Source organism: Oryctolagus cuniculus, chromosome 3 (genome assembly GCF_051225735.1).
Source record: "Oryctolagus cuniculus isolate XC-2025 breed Fujian yellow rabbit chromosome 3, ASM5122573v1, whole genome shotgun sequence".
Classification (NCBI taxonomy): domain Eukaryota; kingdom Metazoa; phylum Chordata; class Mammalia; order Lagomorpha; family Leporidae; genus Oryctolagus; species Oryctolagus cuniculus.
In genome coordinates this window covers 120,781,415-120,799,825 of record NC_142869.1, presented here as the reverse complement: position 1 = coordinate 120,799,825, position 18,411 = coordinate 120,781,415, and the positions used below count along the sequence as shown (strand labels likewise).

At 57.0% G+C, this 18,411-nt stretch overlaps 1 protein-coding gene across 2 annotated transcripts in view; it reads left to right on the top strand.

Annotated features, from left to right (window-relative positions):
- The window catches only part of GLI2 (GLI family zinc finger 2), a 218,996-nt gene that overhangs the window by 171,228 nt on the left and 29,357 nt on the right, over nt 1-18,411 (top strand). For both annotated transcript variants that reach the window (XM_051848775.3, XM_051848774.3), the window contains exons 3-4: nt 104-209; nt 16,958-17,160. In XM_051848775.3, the coding sequence (XP_051704735.3) occupies nt 104-209; nt 16,958-17,160 (309 nt within the window). The remainder of the gene's footprint in view (nt 1-103; nt 210-16,957; nt 17,161-18,411) is intronic.

Sequence of the window (18,411 nt, the reverse complement as noted above, 5' to 3'; positions counted from 1 at the left end):
CGCTCTCGCTCTGAAATTCATCGCGCTTTAAAGCCCTTTGAAAATTGCTTGCTGAGGGAGGGGAAGAGTTTTTGAAGTTCTCTTTCTGTCTCTCCATCCACAGTGCCGCAGCACCTCTTGCCGCCGTTCCCCGCGCCCTTGCCGGTTGACATGCGCCACCAGGAGGGACGGTACCATTACGAGCCTCACTCTGTGCACGGCGTGCACGGGTAAGTCCTGCCCTCCTCCGCCCACCCATTCGCCTGCCCACCGCCCCGGACCTGCCTGCAGCCTCAGCCACCTCCATCCTTGTGTCTGGCCTTCCCGATCTGCGTTGTCCCGAGGGGATTGGCCCGGTTGCCACCCATGAGCATGAGCGTGGAAATGGGTGACAGGTGAACAGCTGCCACCTGTCTGGATCCTGGGAAGGAAGCTGGGCTCACCGCCCCCCCCCCCCCCCCGACACACACACCATCGGCACTTGTCAAGTTCCAGCTTTCCTTGGTGGACCCATGTGTGATTCAGGGCTCCTTACCTATCCATGAACTGGCAGTCCCCTCCAGGCCACAGAGCCTGCACAAGGTGCCCTTAGGTATGTGGGTTCCAGTGTTTCCTACTGTCTCAGGGTTCCTGTTATAGAGTGATGGGTCTGTATGGACAAGCTCAAAGGGATGCTTTTCCTGCTCTCTGCCTCAAACTTCCGGATAAAAAGGCTGTGTTCAAGGGCCGGCACTGTGGTGCAGTTGGTTAAGTGGCTATCTGCAGTGCCGGCATCCCATACGGACGCCAGTTCGAGTCCCAGCTGCCCCACTTCTGGTCCAGCTCCTTGCTAATGCACATGGGAAAGCCTCGGAAGATGGCCCAAGTCCTTGGGTTCCTCCCACCCATATAGGAGGCCCAGAGGAAGCTCCTGACTCCTGGCTTTGACCTGGCCCAGCCCCAGGTATTGTGGCCATTTGGGGGGTGAACCAGCAGGTGGAAGATCTCTCTGTGTGTGTCTCTCCTGCTCTCTCTGTAGCTCCACCTTTAGGGAGAGAAAGGTCATGTTCACCAGTGTTGCATCAGGAGGCCTAACCCAGCCTGTCTGGGGCCTCTGAGCCTGTGGCCCATGCCTGTTTTCTTGGTGTTCACGACATGAGGCTTGGCCCCTTTTACTCTTTCTGTTACCCTTCCACAGGCCTCTCCCAGTGCCCACCCTGTTTGCAGCTCCCCACGCTCTCCAGGGGCTCTTTTGCGACCCTCTTGCCCTGGTGCCTTCTATCCCACCTCCCTCCAGCCACTTCACCTGTCCACACCAAGGTGCTGTCTGTGGCTGCAATACACATCACCCTGCCCCGTGTCTCCATGCCTGGCTCTTGCCACCGGCCCAGCATGCCAGGGCAGCTCCTTCCCCTGACATCTCCAAGCCTCAACACAGTACCCGCCTCCTCCTGGGCTTCTGTGATCCCCTGTTCTCAGTGGCAGCTCTGGCTCTGGACTCCCACTGCACCATCAGCCCAGAGTGATCTCTGCCCACGCCTGTATCCTGCTGGCCCTGAGCACACCCTCACTGCTGTGTCTACTGCTGCTGCTGGCCAACAGGTGCACAGTCAATGTTTGCTGGATGGGGAGCCCATTCCTCAGGTTCTGCCTCTGCTACCTCCGTACCTCCTGTTTGAGTGACGTCCGGACGCGCTTGCTAAGTGCTTGCTGTGTTCAAAGCCTTGTGCGGCACAGGTGCCCCAGCCGACCCTCTACCCCAAGACAGAGCAAAGCTGGGACTTTCCTCCTTTTAAGATATTTTTCACTTTCTACCATTTTACTTTGGTATTATTTCAGACATCCACAAGCAATTGCAAAAATCATGAAAGATTTTCTATATATGCTTCCCCCAACTTGTGAAATCTTAACATGTTATATTAGCAAACCCTGATAGAATTCTGTTTGAAATTTTTAAGTTAGTTCTTTATTTGAATGGCAGCAAGACAGAGACAGACAGACACACACATATACACACACTCCCACACAGATTTTTTCTTTTTCTTTTTTATTTATTTGACAGGTAGAGTTATAGACAGTGAGAGAGAGAGAGAGAGACAGAGAGAAAGGTCTTCCTTTCATTGGTTCACTCCCCAAATGGCCGCCACACTTGGCACTGTGCAGATATGAAGCCAGGAGCCAGGTGCCTCTTCCTGGTCTCCCATGTGGATGCAGGGGCCCAAGCACTTGGAGTCACTCCTGTCTGGGTAAGATCAAGCTGTGGGCAGAGCTGGTTCCTTTGGAGACTCTATGGGAGAATCCATTGCTTTGACTTTTCTGGGTTCCTCCTGCATTCCTTGGCTTGGGAGCCCTACCTCACACCACTTTGCCTTCTCTCGGCATCTGTGCTCACACTGCCTTCTCCTTTGGCTCTCCTGGCTTTCTCCCTGTCTCTCTTACAAGGACACCTGCCGTGACTTTGAGGGCCCACCTGTCTGATCCAGGCCAGTGCCCTGCCACACACACACACACCCCCCCCCCCCCCGCCAAGACCATTTTTCACCATAGTGGGACTCACAGGTGCCACGAACTTGGGCTGGGGACTCCTTGCGGACCGTGACGTACGTAGCTCAGCAGGGATTGCCAGGCTGCAGTGGGCTGCATGGCATCACTGCATGGAACACAGTCAAGGCTCAGGTCTGCCATGGGCTGGCCACTGGCATCTGCTGTGCTGTTAGCAAATCTTTCTGATCGCCGTGTGAGGTGGGGTCATGAGCTTCATGGTGTGGAGGCTCAGAGAGGCGCTGGCTTCTCCGTGTGGTCTCTGTGTGGGCTCGGGACCCCGGCAAGGAGAGCCTGTCCTGGTCCCACTCCTGAGAGGCAGCAGCATCCTGTTCCCGGCGCCCCCATCCTGTTGGGGCGGCCTTCCAGTTGCTCTGTGCCATCCCCAGGAGAGTTACTGAAGGAAGACACCACGAGAGCTGCAGGGCTGGCCTTGGGGTCTCAAAAACCACTCCTCCACCTCCAGAGTCCCAGGACACAGAGGAAGACGGCTCCCTGGCTCTGGCTTTGTGATTTGTGTGGTCGGAGCTGGGTGGATCAGCCCATCCGTCAAACCCGCGAGTAACTGGCTCTCCTTGCTGGCGCCCAGTGTGTCTAATCACACGCACGTCACACAGCAAATGAGGTGTGATGTCATCTGTCGGCGGCGAGTCTGAGCCTCTGCCTTCTGCTCCGAGTCACAAGGCCACTTAGCGTGTGGGTGCACCTGCTGCTCTGTCCTGGGCATGCAGGCTCCAGGCCTGGTGCTGCCCCTGCCCCCTGCCCCGCACAAGAGCTGCCATCCTCACTGCAGAGCCTGCTGCTGCTGCTGTGTCTCAGCCCTGCCAGGCACTTGCCCTTGAACCCGGCACCACAATACACATGGGATAGGGGATGCAGGAGCCTTGACAGACCTCAGCATTCTCATCTGCAAGACGGCTAGTCTCCTTGTTATTCTGACAGTGGAGAAGGGTAAAGGAAGGCAGTACTGAGGGCCCTTGAGAAGCGTGCCGTGGACGGTGGTCATTACCGTTATTACTGAGGTCACCTCTGCTTGCTTGTTTGAGAACAGGGCTCATTGGAGGAGAGACGACTGGCCTGTGGCCGTGGCTTGGGGAGGCGGGATGTGGGGCAGAGGCTGTGCTGTCGGGGGAGGAAGGAGGAGGGTTTTTTTTTTTCCCAACTGAAGAATGTGGACATCCACCTTTGGGTGGCCAGGTGGGTGTGGTCGGATCTCCCCACTCCACCCTCCAGAGTAACCATAGGAACTGTTACAGGGTGGACAGATAAAGCGCAGCAAATGTGTCCTGGTGACAGCCAGAGCTGTCCCAGTGGCCCTGGGCGGAAGAGGAGTAGGGTCACAGGCTGCTCATCTTGCTCCAGGCAGGCAGCTGTGCCTCGGGAGAGGCCGGGCCAGCCGTGTGCCTCAGCCCACCTGTATGACTTCCGCCCGGACACCCACACCCCAGCCCGCTGCAGAGCGACCTGCCCCCATCCCCGTGAGGTGCAAACCATGCTTGCTTGGTTCTGGAAGAGGAAATCCTAGTACCCATTCCTCCTGGCATGCTGCTGCATTGTTTTATGTAAAGCATGGGTGACAGGGAGACTCCTAGGGGAAGGACGGTGTGGCTGGCCAAGTGGGGTTCTCTGGGGACCCACATGGGCACACGCTCCTGCCTCTCTCAGAATCCCTACCACAGGGTGAAAGAGCAGTCCAGCTGCAAATGGGGTCCATTGCTCCCTACAGTCTCCCCACAGCCTTAAGTTGCTAAGGGGCAGGGTAGGCATTGTGATGCAGTGGGTTAAGCCATTGCCTGTGATACTGGCATCCCATAATGAGTGCCAGTTCGAGTCCTGGGTGTTCTGCCTCCAATCCAGCTCCCTGTTAATGGCCTGGGAAAAGCAGTGGACGGTGGCCCAAATGCCTGGGCACCTTTACCCTCACGGGGAGACCTGGATGAAGTTCCTGGCTCCTGGCTTTGGCCTGGCTCAGCCCTAGCCATTGTGGCCATCTGGAGAGTGAACCAGCAGATGGATGATCTCTCTCTCTTTCTCTGACTTTCAAATACATCATCTTAAAAAAAAAAAAAAAAAAAAGGATGCTAATGCTAAGCTCCCACCCTCCGTCACCACCCCAGGCCCTGTTTCTTAAAAGTAGGCTTGTCAGGGTGTCATGAGTAATGAGGCAAGGTGTGGTATGGCAGGGTTCTCCCACGAGAGCGCCCCATTTCCCCATGCATGTAGTCACTCTAGCACAGTCTGGGCTAGCTGGGGCCAGAGTTAACCTGTGTGTCCTCTGGGAATGGTAGAAGTTCATGCTTGTGATTCAGGAGGCTGGAGTTGACCTTCAACTTCCTAGGTTGCTTCTGGGGTCCTTGCCCTGCCTTGCCCTGCCCTGCCCTGCCCTGCCCTGCCCTGCTCTGGGGCTTCAGACAGGACCAGTTCCATCTGTCTCGAGCCAGGAAGGGTTTGTGGAGACTGTCTCCTGCTGCAGTTCCCAACCCTGGCTGCAGGTCTGCACAGCTGGGTATGTGTCTCTTAGCGCTGTGATGCTCCCAGGCTAAGGTGAGCCCTGGGAGTCTGCTTATTAAGAGGCGCTGAGGGGTCAGAGTTTGGGGACCTCTTGCTTATGTGACACCCAGGAGAGCAGGCTCACCACTGTTTGTCACCTGTTATCCATGCACAATGAGTCCCCGCAAGCTGACCCAAGCCTGGGACAGTCTCAGCTTGCAGCCAGCCTTTGTAGTGGCACCAGCTGGGACATCTCAGCCATGGGGAGGCCTGCACCTTCCTCTCTCCCCCTTCTGGCTCCATCCCTGACCTCTGTCACCCGTGACCTCCAACCCTCTCCTGGATCCTAGTCATGACCAGAGCTGACAGCTCATAGCACAGCACTGGGCCCTGGGCCATGCTTATTGGGCATCACGTTGGCAGGCCCTGCCCAAGGCCACCTTGCTGGCAGAAGGGGACAAGGGTGGTCGGGACTCTTGCTCAGACCAGGTGACTCTGGGTTGCAGCCTTTAAGTCATGCAACATCAGCACACTGGCCCAGGCAGAACGGGAACGCCCGCTGGTGGGGGAGGGGGCCTCCAGTGCCCCAGTGACTGGCCGCCTGGTTACGCAAGGTGCATATGACCCCAGAGCCCCCTGAGAGAATCCCTGCTTGGTCCTGGTGCCCACTTATGAAAGGGGATGGTCAGCCCCTGGGTGGGTGCACCTTTGCTTCAGAAAGTACTGTTGCTGGTCTGAGCTTGTGAACTTGCCCGTGGCGAGGGGGGTGGGGGGGATGTGATGGTGGCTGTTGCCAAGGTCTCTGCTCCGTAAGGAAGGCCTGACCTGGTGAGTCACTCCATCTCCAGCCATTTGAGGGGGTGGGGTGAGCGGAAAGACATTCGGATTTTTGTTTTCCTTGATTCCTGCACCACACCCAGGGTCCCGATTCACAGGGAGTTGGCTCTGGGTGTGTTTTTGCAACGAAGCTTCTCCTACCTCCACAAATGTGGGCATCCAAGGAGGAGACTTCCGACGGGTAGTCCACTGCCTGCTGGGCCCTCCTTGCCCAGCAGGGGGGTTTCGTGTTTCCCACCCACTTGGGCGCCTGCTGCCCTCCCCTCCCAGGGAGCTCTCTCAGGGACCCCTGCTGTGGCTCATCACTTGACTTCTAAGCAGCAGGAGAGAGGAAGCCTGGAAAATTTGCTCCCTGAGAAGTGAGCGACACTTACCTGTGCGGCCTTGGCCCATTGTGATGGGAACGAGCCTTAGAGACCCCATCAGGCAGGGCCTGCGGGGGATGCTGGGGTCAGGCCAGCTGAGGAGCAGAAGCAGGAGCCTGTGCCCTCCTGCTACGTCCAGGGAAGGCAGAGCCCTCACTCCCCATATTGAGTGGGGAAACTGAGGCATAGGATGGCTGCCTGTCTTTCCAGGGACCCGCCCCAAGCAAGTGGCCCAGTTTAGCCCTAGAGGGTACCCCCTACCCCCGCTACCATCTCCCTTGGCCCTGAGAGCTACAGACCCCCAACGCCAGGCCTGTGTTCATCTGCGTGGGACAGATAGCTCATTCATAATGGAATCGGGTATGTTAAAGTTTAATGAGGAGCGTGTCTGATAAGACGGCCGGTCTTTGATCTCTGCTGAACACCAGCCCCTCGCAGAAGAGAGCTACCTGGCTCCAGGCATCCGAGCGAGCCGTGTGGTCAGCCAGGAGAGGGAGGCAGGGTGTGACATGCAGAAGCCAGGTGGGTCGGCAGCGGGGCTGGAGGAGGGGCAGCTGGCTCAAGGCCCCGTGCAGTCAGGATGTAAGCTTTCTGGTTCTTCCCCCTCTCCCTCTGGGGCCCTTAGTGACTTGGGCATTTCCAGCAGGATGCTGGCAGAACAAGGCAGGACTGGGTGCAAATCCTATGCTGCTTGTTCCTTTTATATTCTGGGGTTGGCTGCTTAACAGCTCTGGGCCTCAGTTTCCCCATCTGTGAAATGGGAACATGAGAGTGCCCCACATGGACCTGTTATTGTCAGGACTGATTAGGTGAGTGAATGTAAAGTGTGCAGACCACACTCTTGCTCCCAAGTGTCACATTCAGTCTTCCCAACACCTGTGCGCTGGGTAACGTCCCTTCAATTCAGAGAGGAATTAATTCCAGAATTAATTCCCAGGGTTTAAGGGCATCCCCTAATCACTCAGCTTGCAAGTAAGACCTGAGAGCCCCGCCCCCCAATCCTGAGCTCTTTCCTGGGCTCTGATTGTCCTCAGAGGGTCCTACTGCAGGTTTTGGAACTTCAGCATGTTACATAAACCCTGCCCCCAAGCTTGGGAACAGAACAGGCATCCACCCAAAGGAATGAATCCCTAACAGTAAAATTTCCGGAGCTGGTGAGGTGAGTGCTTTCAGACTTCCGCTCTGGGTGGAAGCTGAGGCTATGGCTCAGTGTGTGTTCATTCATTCAGCTTAAAGCATGGTTGCTGCGTTTGTCTGTGTCGCAGCTGGTGTCACTTGGGGGCCCTCCTGCCAGCCTCAGTCAACATGTATTAAGGCAAGGTCACCATCGCTGTAGCCAGCATTCAGCCCCTGGGGCATCCCAGGGCCCTGGGGAAGAGAGCTGTGGTCAGGCCTGTTGGGTGCCCCCTGTGGATGGCGTCCTGGGTCTGTCCTGCCCAAGCCAAGCAGAAAAAGGGAAATTGTCACTTCACTTCATCTGAGAACACTCACCCCGAGCCTGTGGTGCCAGGCTGGGCGCTGGGATGCAGGGCTGACGGGGCACAGTCTGGCTGCCTCCTGGGACTCAGGATATGGTCCAGGGGTGCGGGTAGGGGGGTAGGGGGAGTAGACTCTAGGAGAAGGGGTGGTGGCTAAGGGGAGCCCAGTACACCTGGAGCCCTGGAATGGAAAGTATTGATTAGCCAAGGGGGAGGCTGGACCCCAGCCCCGCCCACCAGGAAAGGAGGGGCCCTGTCACAACACCCACTGATGGACGACACGTGCGCAGCGCCCCATCTCTGAGACTGCTCAGGGTGATTGGCTGGTGTGGACAGGCAACCAGGGAGAGGCGTTGCACACCCTGGACTGGGCCCGAGGTAAAGGGCTTTCACTACATCTGGCCCTCCACCCTCCCCCAAGCCTTGTCTTCCGGCTGGTGAAGTCTGACCGAGCCTTCCTTCTTCCAAGGCCTTCGGCTCAATGCCCACTTGCTTGCATGACAGCGTGGCTGACTTCCACCCATGGTGCTGAAGCCTTGGCTTCCACAGGGCTCAGCTCGGGTACAGCTCCTAGGACACCCAAGGTTCCCCAATGTCCCAGCTCACTGGGACAGGCCTGAACCCCAACAGCTCCCCACAGGGCCTCCTCTCCAGCCCCACAGGACCCACGTGCAAGCCCAGGGCTTCCTCCAGGCTCCCTGCACCCACGTGGACCCCTCACATTGCTGGGACGCAAGTCTCCATGAGTCTCCTCTCGTCTCTCTGTCTGCTACCCTTCAGGGTTTTGATGTTTGAAAATGCTGATAACCTTCCCGCCATATTGCTCGATGGAATTAACCGCCATGACCGTGTGGCTAGAGCTTAACCAAGTCCATCTGTGTGGCCTCCTTCGTAGGCACAATTTTATAACCTGATTTCCCTACCCCAACATTAGTGTTTAGTTAGTAAGAAATCTGCTCTTTGTCAGCTGAAAACAGCGATTTCTTTATGATGGTTCTGCGGAGGGAGTGACAGCCTGGGGCTGAATCCAGGGGTGTGTGCCGGGATTGAGATGGGAATGCAGAGAGCCAGCAGAGGGTCCCCCAAATTGGACATGTGTCTGTCACAGAGCAGGCCCCTCAGATGGGGGCCTTGGATGGAGTGTGGGCAGCAGATAGAGGTCATGGTCAGGCTAGTCGGTGGATGATCCGGGAGGGAAAGAAACTGAGCCCTCGACACTTCCCAGCAGCCTCGCTGCTTCCTAGGCTCAGCCTGATTCCCATGGAGCTGCCACCAGCCAGCCATCCTTTGAAAAGAATAACAAAAGCAGGGTTAAGATATACAAGTAGTTTGGCCAGTGCTGCGGGTCAATAGGCTAATCCTCCACCTAGCAGCGCCGGCACACCAGGTTCTAGTCCCGGTCGGGGCGCCAGATTATTTCCTGGTTGCCCCTCTTCCAGTCCAGCTCTCTGCTGTGGCCAGGGAGTGCAGTGGAGGATGGCCCAAGTGCTGAGGCCCTGCACCCCATGGGAGACCAGGAGAAGCACCTGGCTCCTGCCTTCGGATCAGCGCGGTGCGCTGGCTGCAGTGCGCCAGCTGTGGTGGCCATTGGAGGGTGAACCAATGGCAAAAAGGAAGACCTTTCTCTCTGTCTCTCTCTCTCACTATCCACTCTGCCTGTCAAAAAAAAAAAAAAAAAAAAAAAAAAAAAAAAAAAAAAAAAACAAGATATACAAGTAGTAACCACATGGACACAATTGTCCCCTAAATATTTATTTTTATTATTTTTAATGATTTATTTATTTGAAAGACAGAGTTGCAGAGAGGGAGAGGCAGAGAGAGAGAGACATCTTTCATCTGCTGGTTCACTTCCTCAAATGGCCTCAATGGCTGGGGCTGGGCCATGCCAGATTCAAGAGCCCCATTCAGGTTCCCTACATGGGGCAGGGGCCCAAGGACTTGGGCCATCTTCCACTGCTTTCCCAGGTGCATTAGCAAAGAGCTGGATCGGAAGTGGAGCAGCCGGGACTCTAACCAGTGCCGTGTGCTGTGCTGGCATAGCAGGCAGCGGCTTAACCCGCCGTGCCACAGCATCAACTTCACCTTGAAAGTGCTCGGCTGCGACCTATGTGTGTGTGGATTCAGGCTGGCCTGGGAATGTTCATCCCACACTGTTCTGGTGCAGCAAACCTGCCCCACCGCCTGGACGAGGGGTCCTGGCTAAGTCTGCCTCGGACCCTGAGCTCCTCCCACCCAGTGCCACTGGCAGCCCAAGTTCAGGGAACATGGGTTTGTGGAGGGAAAGATGTGTGGCCACAGGAACAGTCCACAAAGGACTGGCTGTCTTGGCCTCAGCATCTTTGAGCAGGGCCTCCCCCCCTAGCAGATGGCTGCCTCGCTGTTGGCACTGAAAATGACCTGGGCTGCAGGCTTGGCTTGGGTGGGGTGGGTCCAGTTCTCTAGAGTTTTCCAGCAGAATTTGCCTTACAGTCCTGGGAAAGGGCAAGCCCTGGGCACGTTTTGGAAAGGACTTGATTTCTGGAGGTTTCTCAATGACTGCGTGGAAAACGTGGCACGCGAGCCTGCCTGGGTTAACAGTTCTGCCTACAACACATAAAAGCTGACAAGTGAAAGCCTTGGAGAGGAGACCAAATTCCATCCAAGGGGGGGGCACTCGGGGTTCTGTCTCCATTTGTTGCCAGAGCCCAGGGCAGCGGGCCTGGCTCTGGAGAGAAGAGACACCCGCTCCACCTGGCACACAGAAGCCGACACCCAAGTGCTATGGGGGCACTCAGCTCCCTTTCCAGCAGGTCAGCGAGCCCCGGAGTTGCTGAAGGGGCGGGCACCCAGCCTCCCTGCTCCGGAGCACCTCTGACCCCACCCGTGGTGCTGTGATCCTGGTGGGTGGTAGGCATCTGGGCTCAGGGGCAGGGCTGGCATGCCGGGGCTTTGTGCTGGGCGGATTCGGCTATGGGGAATCAGTGACCGTGTAATCTGGGCGCCAGCTAGGAAAACAGGCTAGGGAGCCCCGAGAGCATGGGGCTATAATGCAGCGCCCCAACGCCCTCCCCTGCAGTGAGCACCGCAGCGTGGGGCGTGTCCTCTCCCTGCCAGCCCGACACACACACACACACACACACACACACACACAGGGAGAGAGAGCGAGAGAGAGCACCTTTACCCACTAGAAGTCTTCCAGGACTGTTTCCTGGGCATAGATCACATGTCGTCAAGGCCACGCCCCCCGGTGGGAGGGGCCAGGCGGAATCTGTGCTTCTCTCTCCCAGCTTCTGTGTGGCCCCGCTCCTGGCTGCCTCTCTCCCATCTCTGCTCCACGCCCTGTGGCCCCCTTATCTGGGTCTGAACTCTTTCCGCCTGCCTCTTTGCAGGGCCCTGTGATGGCATTTAATGTGTAGTATCCTCGCGTTCCGGTCTTTCTCACATCAGCTGAATCCCTTTGTCCACACAAAGCGGTCCTCAGGTGCTGGGATTAGGAGGTGGATGTGTCTTTTGGGAGACCCTGGTGTCCTGGTTCTCCGCAGATGAGGAATCAGGGGTCAGAGCTGGCTGCAGTCAGGTGGCTTGCAGTGAGCTGAGCTGAGCCGAGGTGGACCGCAGGTCTTCTGCTACCAGAGATGGACCGCAGGTCTTCTGCTTCCAGAGATGGACCGCAGGTCTTCTGCGACCACGCCTGTGCTCCTTGGTCTCACTCTCTGCCTCATTCATATAGTCGCTCATTCAGCAGACACACATGGAGCATGCTGCGTGCCCTCAGTGGGGTGCAGGGCCGGGAGGGGTCCTGTAAGCTGGACACCTGCTCCTGGGGCTGCCCAGCCAGGGAGCCGACTGTCCGTGTGTGAGTTTGCTGGTGCCTGTACACTCATCACCCTCATCGCCGAGGGCTTCCAGACTTCGGCTCAGGTGCCCCAGGGTGGGGCCGAGGGGCTTCTGCAGCAAAGGAAATTGAGCTGCTCCCCCCCAGATGCAGGGATGCAGACATTGGGGTGCAGGCATCTAGGGGTAGAGCCGTGAGGTGCGGTGCAGGGCCCGCATGTGGGCAGGGCGCTGAGAGAGAGAGAGAGGCAGGTGCTGGACCATACAGGGATTTAGGCCCATAGCACCCAGTGACTGCACGTCCCTCTTTCCATGTGAAGACCAGTCAGTGGTCCTGCCTGCTGCTGCTACTGCTGCTGGCCTCACGCTGACTTTGTGTCTCATTGGCAGTCTGTGGAATGGGATTAATGGGGCCCCTTCTTCTCCCTGCAATGCTCCTGACCTTGGCCGGGGTGGGGGGCGCTGAGTCACCATCTGGGCACTGTAGGATGGGTGCAAGGCCCCTATCCCTTGCACTTCCTTCCCATCCTCTCCTGCTTCTGCACCCTGGCTCAGCTCAGCTGTGGGTCTTCTCCACCCCTCTCCATCTGTCAAAGCCTTACTCTGCCTTGCAGCCGGCAGCAGCCCCACGCCCCTTGGCAGCTTCCCCAGTGTTTCAGCCCCTCTGGGCACACTCACTCAGGCCCCTGCGGGTTGGCAATAAGTCCCACAGTGGCCATGTCCATGTAGGAGTCCCATGTGGGCTTCTCCTTTTCTCTGCTGCCAGTCACCTTGGGCCAGCACGTAGGATAGGGGCCTGGATGGTGGTGTTGGAAGGTGTGGGCTGGGCCCCCTCCCGCCTTGAGCTGCTTCCCTGGGCTGACAGTGAGGGGCGCTGGGTCAGCCAGCACCTGTTTCCCGCTGGTCTCACACTGCACACTTGGCCTGTGGCTCATCCAGCCCCACAGCCACCCCAGTCTGAAGGCAGGGGTCACTGAGGCCCGGGGCAGTAGCCCATCCACCCTTGAAGCCTGTCGGTGCAGGCTGCTGCCCCACCCCCGCCGCACCTCTCCCAGCGCCAAGCCGAGCAGGGCCGTGAAGTCAGGGCGAAGTCTCAGTGGACCCCTGCAGATCTCAGTAGTCCCATTTGCTTTCCCCAGCACAGACTGGCCAGGCTTCCATTCAGGCTCTGCCGCTGACAGCTCTGCAAGCTGGTGTGAGTCACTTGACTTCCCCGAGCCTCAGTTTGCTCCTCTTTAAAATAGGAGGGTCCAACCCACCTCCTAGGTGTTCATGGAGCCGAGCACTTGGGGCAGCACCTGGTCAGGCTTCAGTTTGTCTGCCCAGTCTCCCTTTTCTCCTCTCCTGCTTCCTCCCCTGGCCACCACGTCCAGGGGCTTTGCCAGGCATCCCCCTCCCCCCAGCTTGGGAGTGGGGAGCGAGGGAAGAGGTAGGATCGAGTTGAGGCAAGGCCCTCCCTGGCCCTGCCCCCAGCCTCCCAAGCAGCCGGCCCTGGGGTAACACTGTGTGGAAGCGCAGGCGTCCTCTGCAGCCGAGTCGGCCTGGGATGCTGGGCACTGCACAAGCATACCTGCACCCCTAGGGGCATGGAGAGCTTTGATCACGGGTGCCCCCTCCCCGCCCCCGTGCCTAGGTGTCTCTTACAGCACCTGCACCCACAGCGTATGCTCCAGCCTTTCTGTGCACTTGATGCTCCCTTTATTTGCATTGCACTTCCTCATGAGCTCCTATTCATCCCTCAGTACCCATCCCAGTTGTTACCTCCTCTGAGAAGCCTTCCTCCAAGCAGAGTTAGGGGATTTTTTTCCCCCTTTGCAGGGGTCCTCATCGCCCTGCTCTGTGTTTCCCTGATTCTTGCTCTGTTTTTACCTCCTGGGCTCTGAGCGTCCTCCTGGTCCCTGGGCATACAGCAGGTGTTCAGAGAGCCTTGCTGGGTGTCTAAACAAACTTAAGTAAGGACAGCTGGCAGCACTGGGCTCTGAAGAGCTCAGAACTGACCTGAGGGGTCCGGCAGGGTGTGAGAGTGGCAGCCACACCGAGCTGCTTGTGGAAGGGCTGGCTCTCACATATGCTTGACTGTGGCCTGACCCGTGTGAGTTCGTGCACATGTATGTCTATTATGTGGGATTCTGGCGCCATCTTTTTTTTTTTTTTTAAGATTTATTTTATGTATTTGAAAGGAGGATTTACAGAGAGAGGTAGAGTCAGAAAGAGAGAGCGAGATCTTCCATCCACTGGTTCACCCCCCAAATGACTACCATGGCCAGAGCTGAGTTGATCTGAAGCCAAGAATCTGGAGCTTCTTCCAGGTCTCCTATGTGGGTGCAAGGGTCCAAGGACTTGGGCCATCTTCCACTGCTTTTCCAGGGCACAGCAGAGAGCTGGATCGGAAGTGGAGCAGCCGGGACTCGAACTGACGCCCATATGGGATGCGGCACTGCAAGCCAGGGCTTTAACCCGCTGTGCCACAGCGCCGGCCCCATGGCACCACCTTTTAAAGCAGGTTCATGCAGCTACCTCCTCCTCCGGTTCTCAAAGCCACCCCTTTGAATTTCTGCCCAAGTGCCGGAGTTCAAGACCTCCATGTCCCTGGTTCAGCCCAGGCCCCTGTGCCGGTAACACAACTGTGTGGGAATGGAAGGGAGGGAGCTGGCCACTGGGAGCTGGCCTGAAGCAGTGGCTCGGAGCTCCCCAGCCTTCATCAGACTGTACCTTTCGTGGTACAGTCACATGATCAGCAGCTCTGGCAGCTCCCGGTACGCAGAGGGACTCTCCGGTGAGGCGTGGGGGTGGGGCCGAGCATCTGCAAAATAACTGCCCTCACTGCTGAGCTGCTTTCTGTGGCTCAGACAGGGGTCCTGCACTCTCACAGCAGCTCTGTGGGATGGACGCCACTATCCCCATTTTACAGATGGGGAAAACCAAGGCTCGCCGAGGTTGGATGACTAGCCCAGCTCCATGTGATTCAGCTGGGATTCTAATCCAGATGTGTCTGATCCCGGCGTGGGAGAGAGAAAATCATGACAGTCCTTGTTTTCTGAAGTATTGAGAATGAAATCTTGGGAAACGTGGTGCCCAGGGACTTGGCGGTTTTGCAGCTGCTTCCCCACCCGGTGGGACTGTGATGGGCCAGTTTGGGAGTGGATGCCGCTGAAACAGGCCTGCAGCTGCTGAGAACCCGGTATTGAGTGGAGCCAGCGCCTCCTGGTGGGCAGACCCGAGCCACAGCCAGCCCAGGCCACAGGGACCAAGCCCAGAGGCCTCAGTCAGCAGGGGGAACTTATGCAGCTGCCTCCAGAGCCACCCCGCCCATAGGAACCTTCCGGTTAATTGTCCACAGTTTGAAAGGTTTTGGCTTTGAGGCAGGTGAAGCTGTTGTAAAAATACGGATTTTTCAAGGAAGATGCTCAGTGGATTCAGAGGTTCATGAGGCCACAAGCCCCATCCACCCAAGAGAAGGACCTCAGGCCACTCTGAATACAGGGACCTCTGCGAACATTTCACCTGCACTCCTCAAGGTAGTCAAGATAGGGGCCGCTGGCTTAAGCCATCTGCGATGCCAGCAGCCCACATGAGCACCAGTTCAAGTCTCAGCTGCTCCATTTCCAATCCAGCTCCCTGCTAATGCACCTGGGAAAGCAGTGGAAGATGGACCAAGTGCTTGGGCCCCTGTACCCATGTGGGAGACCTGGATGGTGTTCCAGGCTCCTGGATTCGGCCTGGCCCAGACCCAGTCATTATGACCATTTGGGATGTCCACTAGGGATTGAAAGCTCTCAATCTCTCTGTCTCTCCCTCTCTGCAATTCTGCCTTTTAATTAAGTAAATAATTGTTTGATTAGAAAAAATAGATGGTCAGTTTCATCAAAAGCAAGGAAAATCCGAGAAGCTGTCACAGTCAACAGAAGCCTCAGGAGACTGACTAAGCTGTTAGATGGAAATCTGAATAAGCATGGACTTTAGTTGAGCTTGCATCAGTACTGGCTTAGTCGTAACATATTACAAGTGGAAGATGTGAACAGGAGGGGAAGCTGTTATAGATATTTGTGGACTCTGTGATGTCGTTGCACTTTTCAGAATTTCTAAAATCACTCTTTTTTTTTTTTTAAGATTTATTTGTGTATTTGAAAGCAGAGTTACAGAGAGGCAAAGAGAGAGAGAGAGAGAAGTCTTCCATCCACTGGTTCATTCCCCAGATGGCCACAATGGCCAGAGCTGTGCCAATCTGAAGCCAGGAACCAGGAGCTTCTTCTGGGTCTCCCACATGGGTGCAGGGGCCCAAGGACTTGAGCTATCTTCCACTGCTTTTCCTGGCCATAGCATAGCAGTGAGCTGGACTGGAACTAGAGCTGCTGGGACTTGAACCGGTACCCATATGGGCACTGCAGGTCATGGCTTTACCAGCTGTGCCACAGTGCCAGCCCCTAAAACCACTCTTAAAAGGACAGTTGTGGAGCAGGTGGGTTAGTCTGGTGGTTAAGACATCTACATGGGTTTGCACCCTGGCTCTGGCTCCTGACTATAGCTTCCTGCTAATGCACACCCTGAGAGTTAGTGAGGATGGCTTAAATAATTGGGTTCCTGCTACCCATGTGGGGAGACCTGCATTGAGTTCCTGGCTCTGGCCCTGGCCTAGCCCTGGCTATTTCTGGCTTTGGGGAGAGTGAACGCGAGCTCTCTGTCTGTCTCAAATAAGCAACAACCAGGACAGAGGTTGAGGAGGGCACTGATTGAAGCTGGAGTGGGGGAGTAGTGAGCTCCAGCCTCAACCTCAGCCTTGGCAAGTGAGGCAGGGCTAAGAATGTGGTAACGCGAGGGCACACTGGGTGCTGGTTACACAGGGCCCTGCATGCTCTCTGCGTAACTTTGCCACGAATCTAAAATCATTACCAAATAGACAGCATATTTTTCAAGTGAAGGACAATAAAACAAAACAGAAAACTCATCTTGTATCTTGCTTTTTTCCTTCCTCAAGCGCTGTAGCCAAAGGCAGCACCCCCGGGGCCATCAGCTGGAGCCGAAATCCTGCTCTTGCCTCTCTGATCCTGCTCTTTCTCTCCTGTTCTGTTGGGGACATGAGCTCTTTGCAACTTACCCCTGGTATTCAGAACTTCATGTTCTATTCTCCTTTCATGTTCCACGTGCCCAACCCCAAGCAGGCATGGGGGAAGCAACTTGTGTGTGTGTGTGTGTGTGTGTGTGTGTGGCCAGGTGAGCCCGGGGCTCTGGTTGAGCCATCATGTGTGCAAGGAGTTCTGATGGCTGGAGGTGCACATCGGTGTGCACCTTGCAGGCTGCACCCCCACCCCCCGCTAACCCTCCATGTATCCAGACTCTCCTCCGCAGGTGAGCAGGGGACGCCAGCCTATGAGCAGCGTGTGCAGCGTCTTCACAGGAGACCCGAGAGCTGCCTGCGTTGGATGTGGGGGCCCGCGAGTGCTCTCCTGCTGAGAATGCTACCTTCTGTCTCTGCAGGCCTCCCACCCTGAGCGGCAGCCCCGTCATCTCCGACATCTCCTTAATCCGGCTTTCCCCGCACCCCGCCGGGCCCGGGGAGTCCCCCTTCAGCGCCCCGCACGCGTACATGAACCCCCACGTGGAGCACTACCTCCGTTCCGTGCACAGCAGCCCCACACTGTCCATGATCTCTGCAGCCAGGGGCCTCAGCCCTGCTGACGGTGAGTAGGGCCTGGGGACCCAGGAGAGACAGCTGAGGCCTTGGGGCTGGGCAGGGGGTGGGGCTGAGGCCGCCTAGTTCCTCGAGTCACATGGTCAGCTTCGCTCATGGCCGCACTGTGACTCACTCCGCCTCTGTCCCCTCCCCTGATGGGGAAGCCCGTTGGTTTTGGTGCTCATCAGAAAGTCAGCTGCATGCAAAGCATCTGTGATTTATCATAGTATTGATGGCACGGGCCTGTGGATGTGGGTTTTAGCACGAGAGCCATGGTTGCAACACACCGAAGTCTGCAGAAGCTGGTGTGAGATAAAGGTGGTGATGTATAGGGGTGTCTTTTGGGGCTCCTGAGCAGAAGGAAGGCAGAGAAGGGCTGGCTGCTGTCCACATCTCTGTCTGCTCTGTCTGTGGTAGGTCAACCCAGGCCCCGGGGCTCCAGGAATGAACCTGTGGCTTTAGGTCTCTCCATTTAGATCATGAGACAGAGAATTGATTGGTCCTCCTCAGACATCAGATGACTCCCCCCTCCCCGTCTGAGTAGCTTGTGCAGATCTGAAGTGTGCTACTTGTAGTCTCCACCTTACAGATGCACCTGTGCAAAAGCACAGGCACCCTGGGCAGGGGTCAGCACATTGGAGCTGACCCCACCCATGCTGTCGTTGTGGGATATGTACCCCTGTCCCCAGCATGGCCTGGGGTCTTGGAAGCAACCAAGCTGCCTGTCCTTTCAGTATGCCCAGCTGGGACTTAACCTCTCAGGCCAGAGCCACTTCCAGGCCAGAGAGCATTTGCAGTGTACTTGGGAGCCCTCCTCCCGCACTGCCCACACCCCCAGGGCCGAGGCTATGAGAAGCACAGTCTGAGTGGGTCCTTTATCACCACTTCGATCCTGCCCTGCCGGCTCACAGGGGCCTGGCTCTGGGCACCGGCATGCTGGAGTCTCCCAGTGAAGAGCAGGCAGGGCTCCCCTTGCCTGCTTGTAGGGAGTGATTGCAGGCCTGCAAACGTCCATGAGAAAGCGGTGCTGTCTGAAACCCAGCCCCGAGCTCTGCGCAGTCCCCGGGTTGGCCTGGCCCGAGCTGGGGTGCCCTGCGGAGAGGAATGGCGGCCCTGGGCTTCTCCATGTCGCTCCTGGTGCCCCGGCTGGCAGCAAGCTGGCGGGAACGGGCGCATGCTGCTCAGGTTCCTGGCGCTACCCTGGCCTAGAAGCTGGCATGTGTTGGGGGGGGTGGGCTGAGGGGGCCACCCCCAGCAG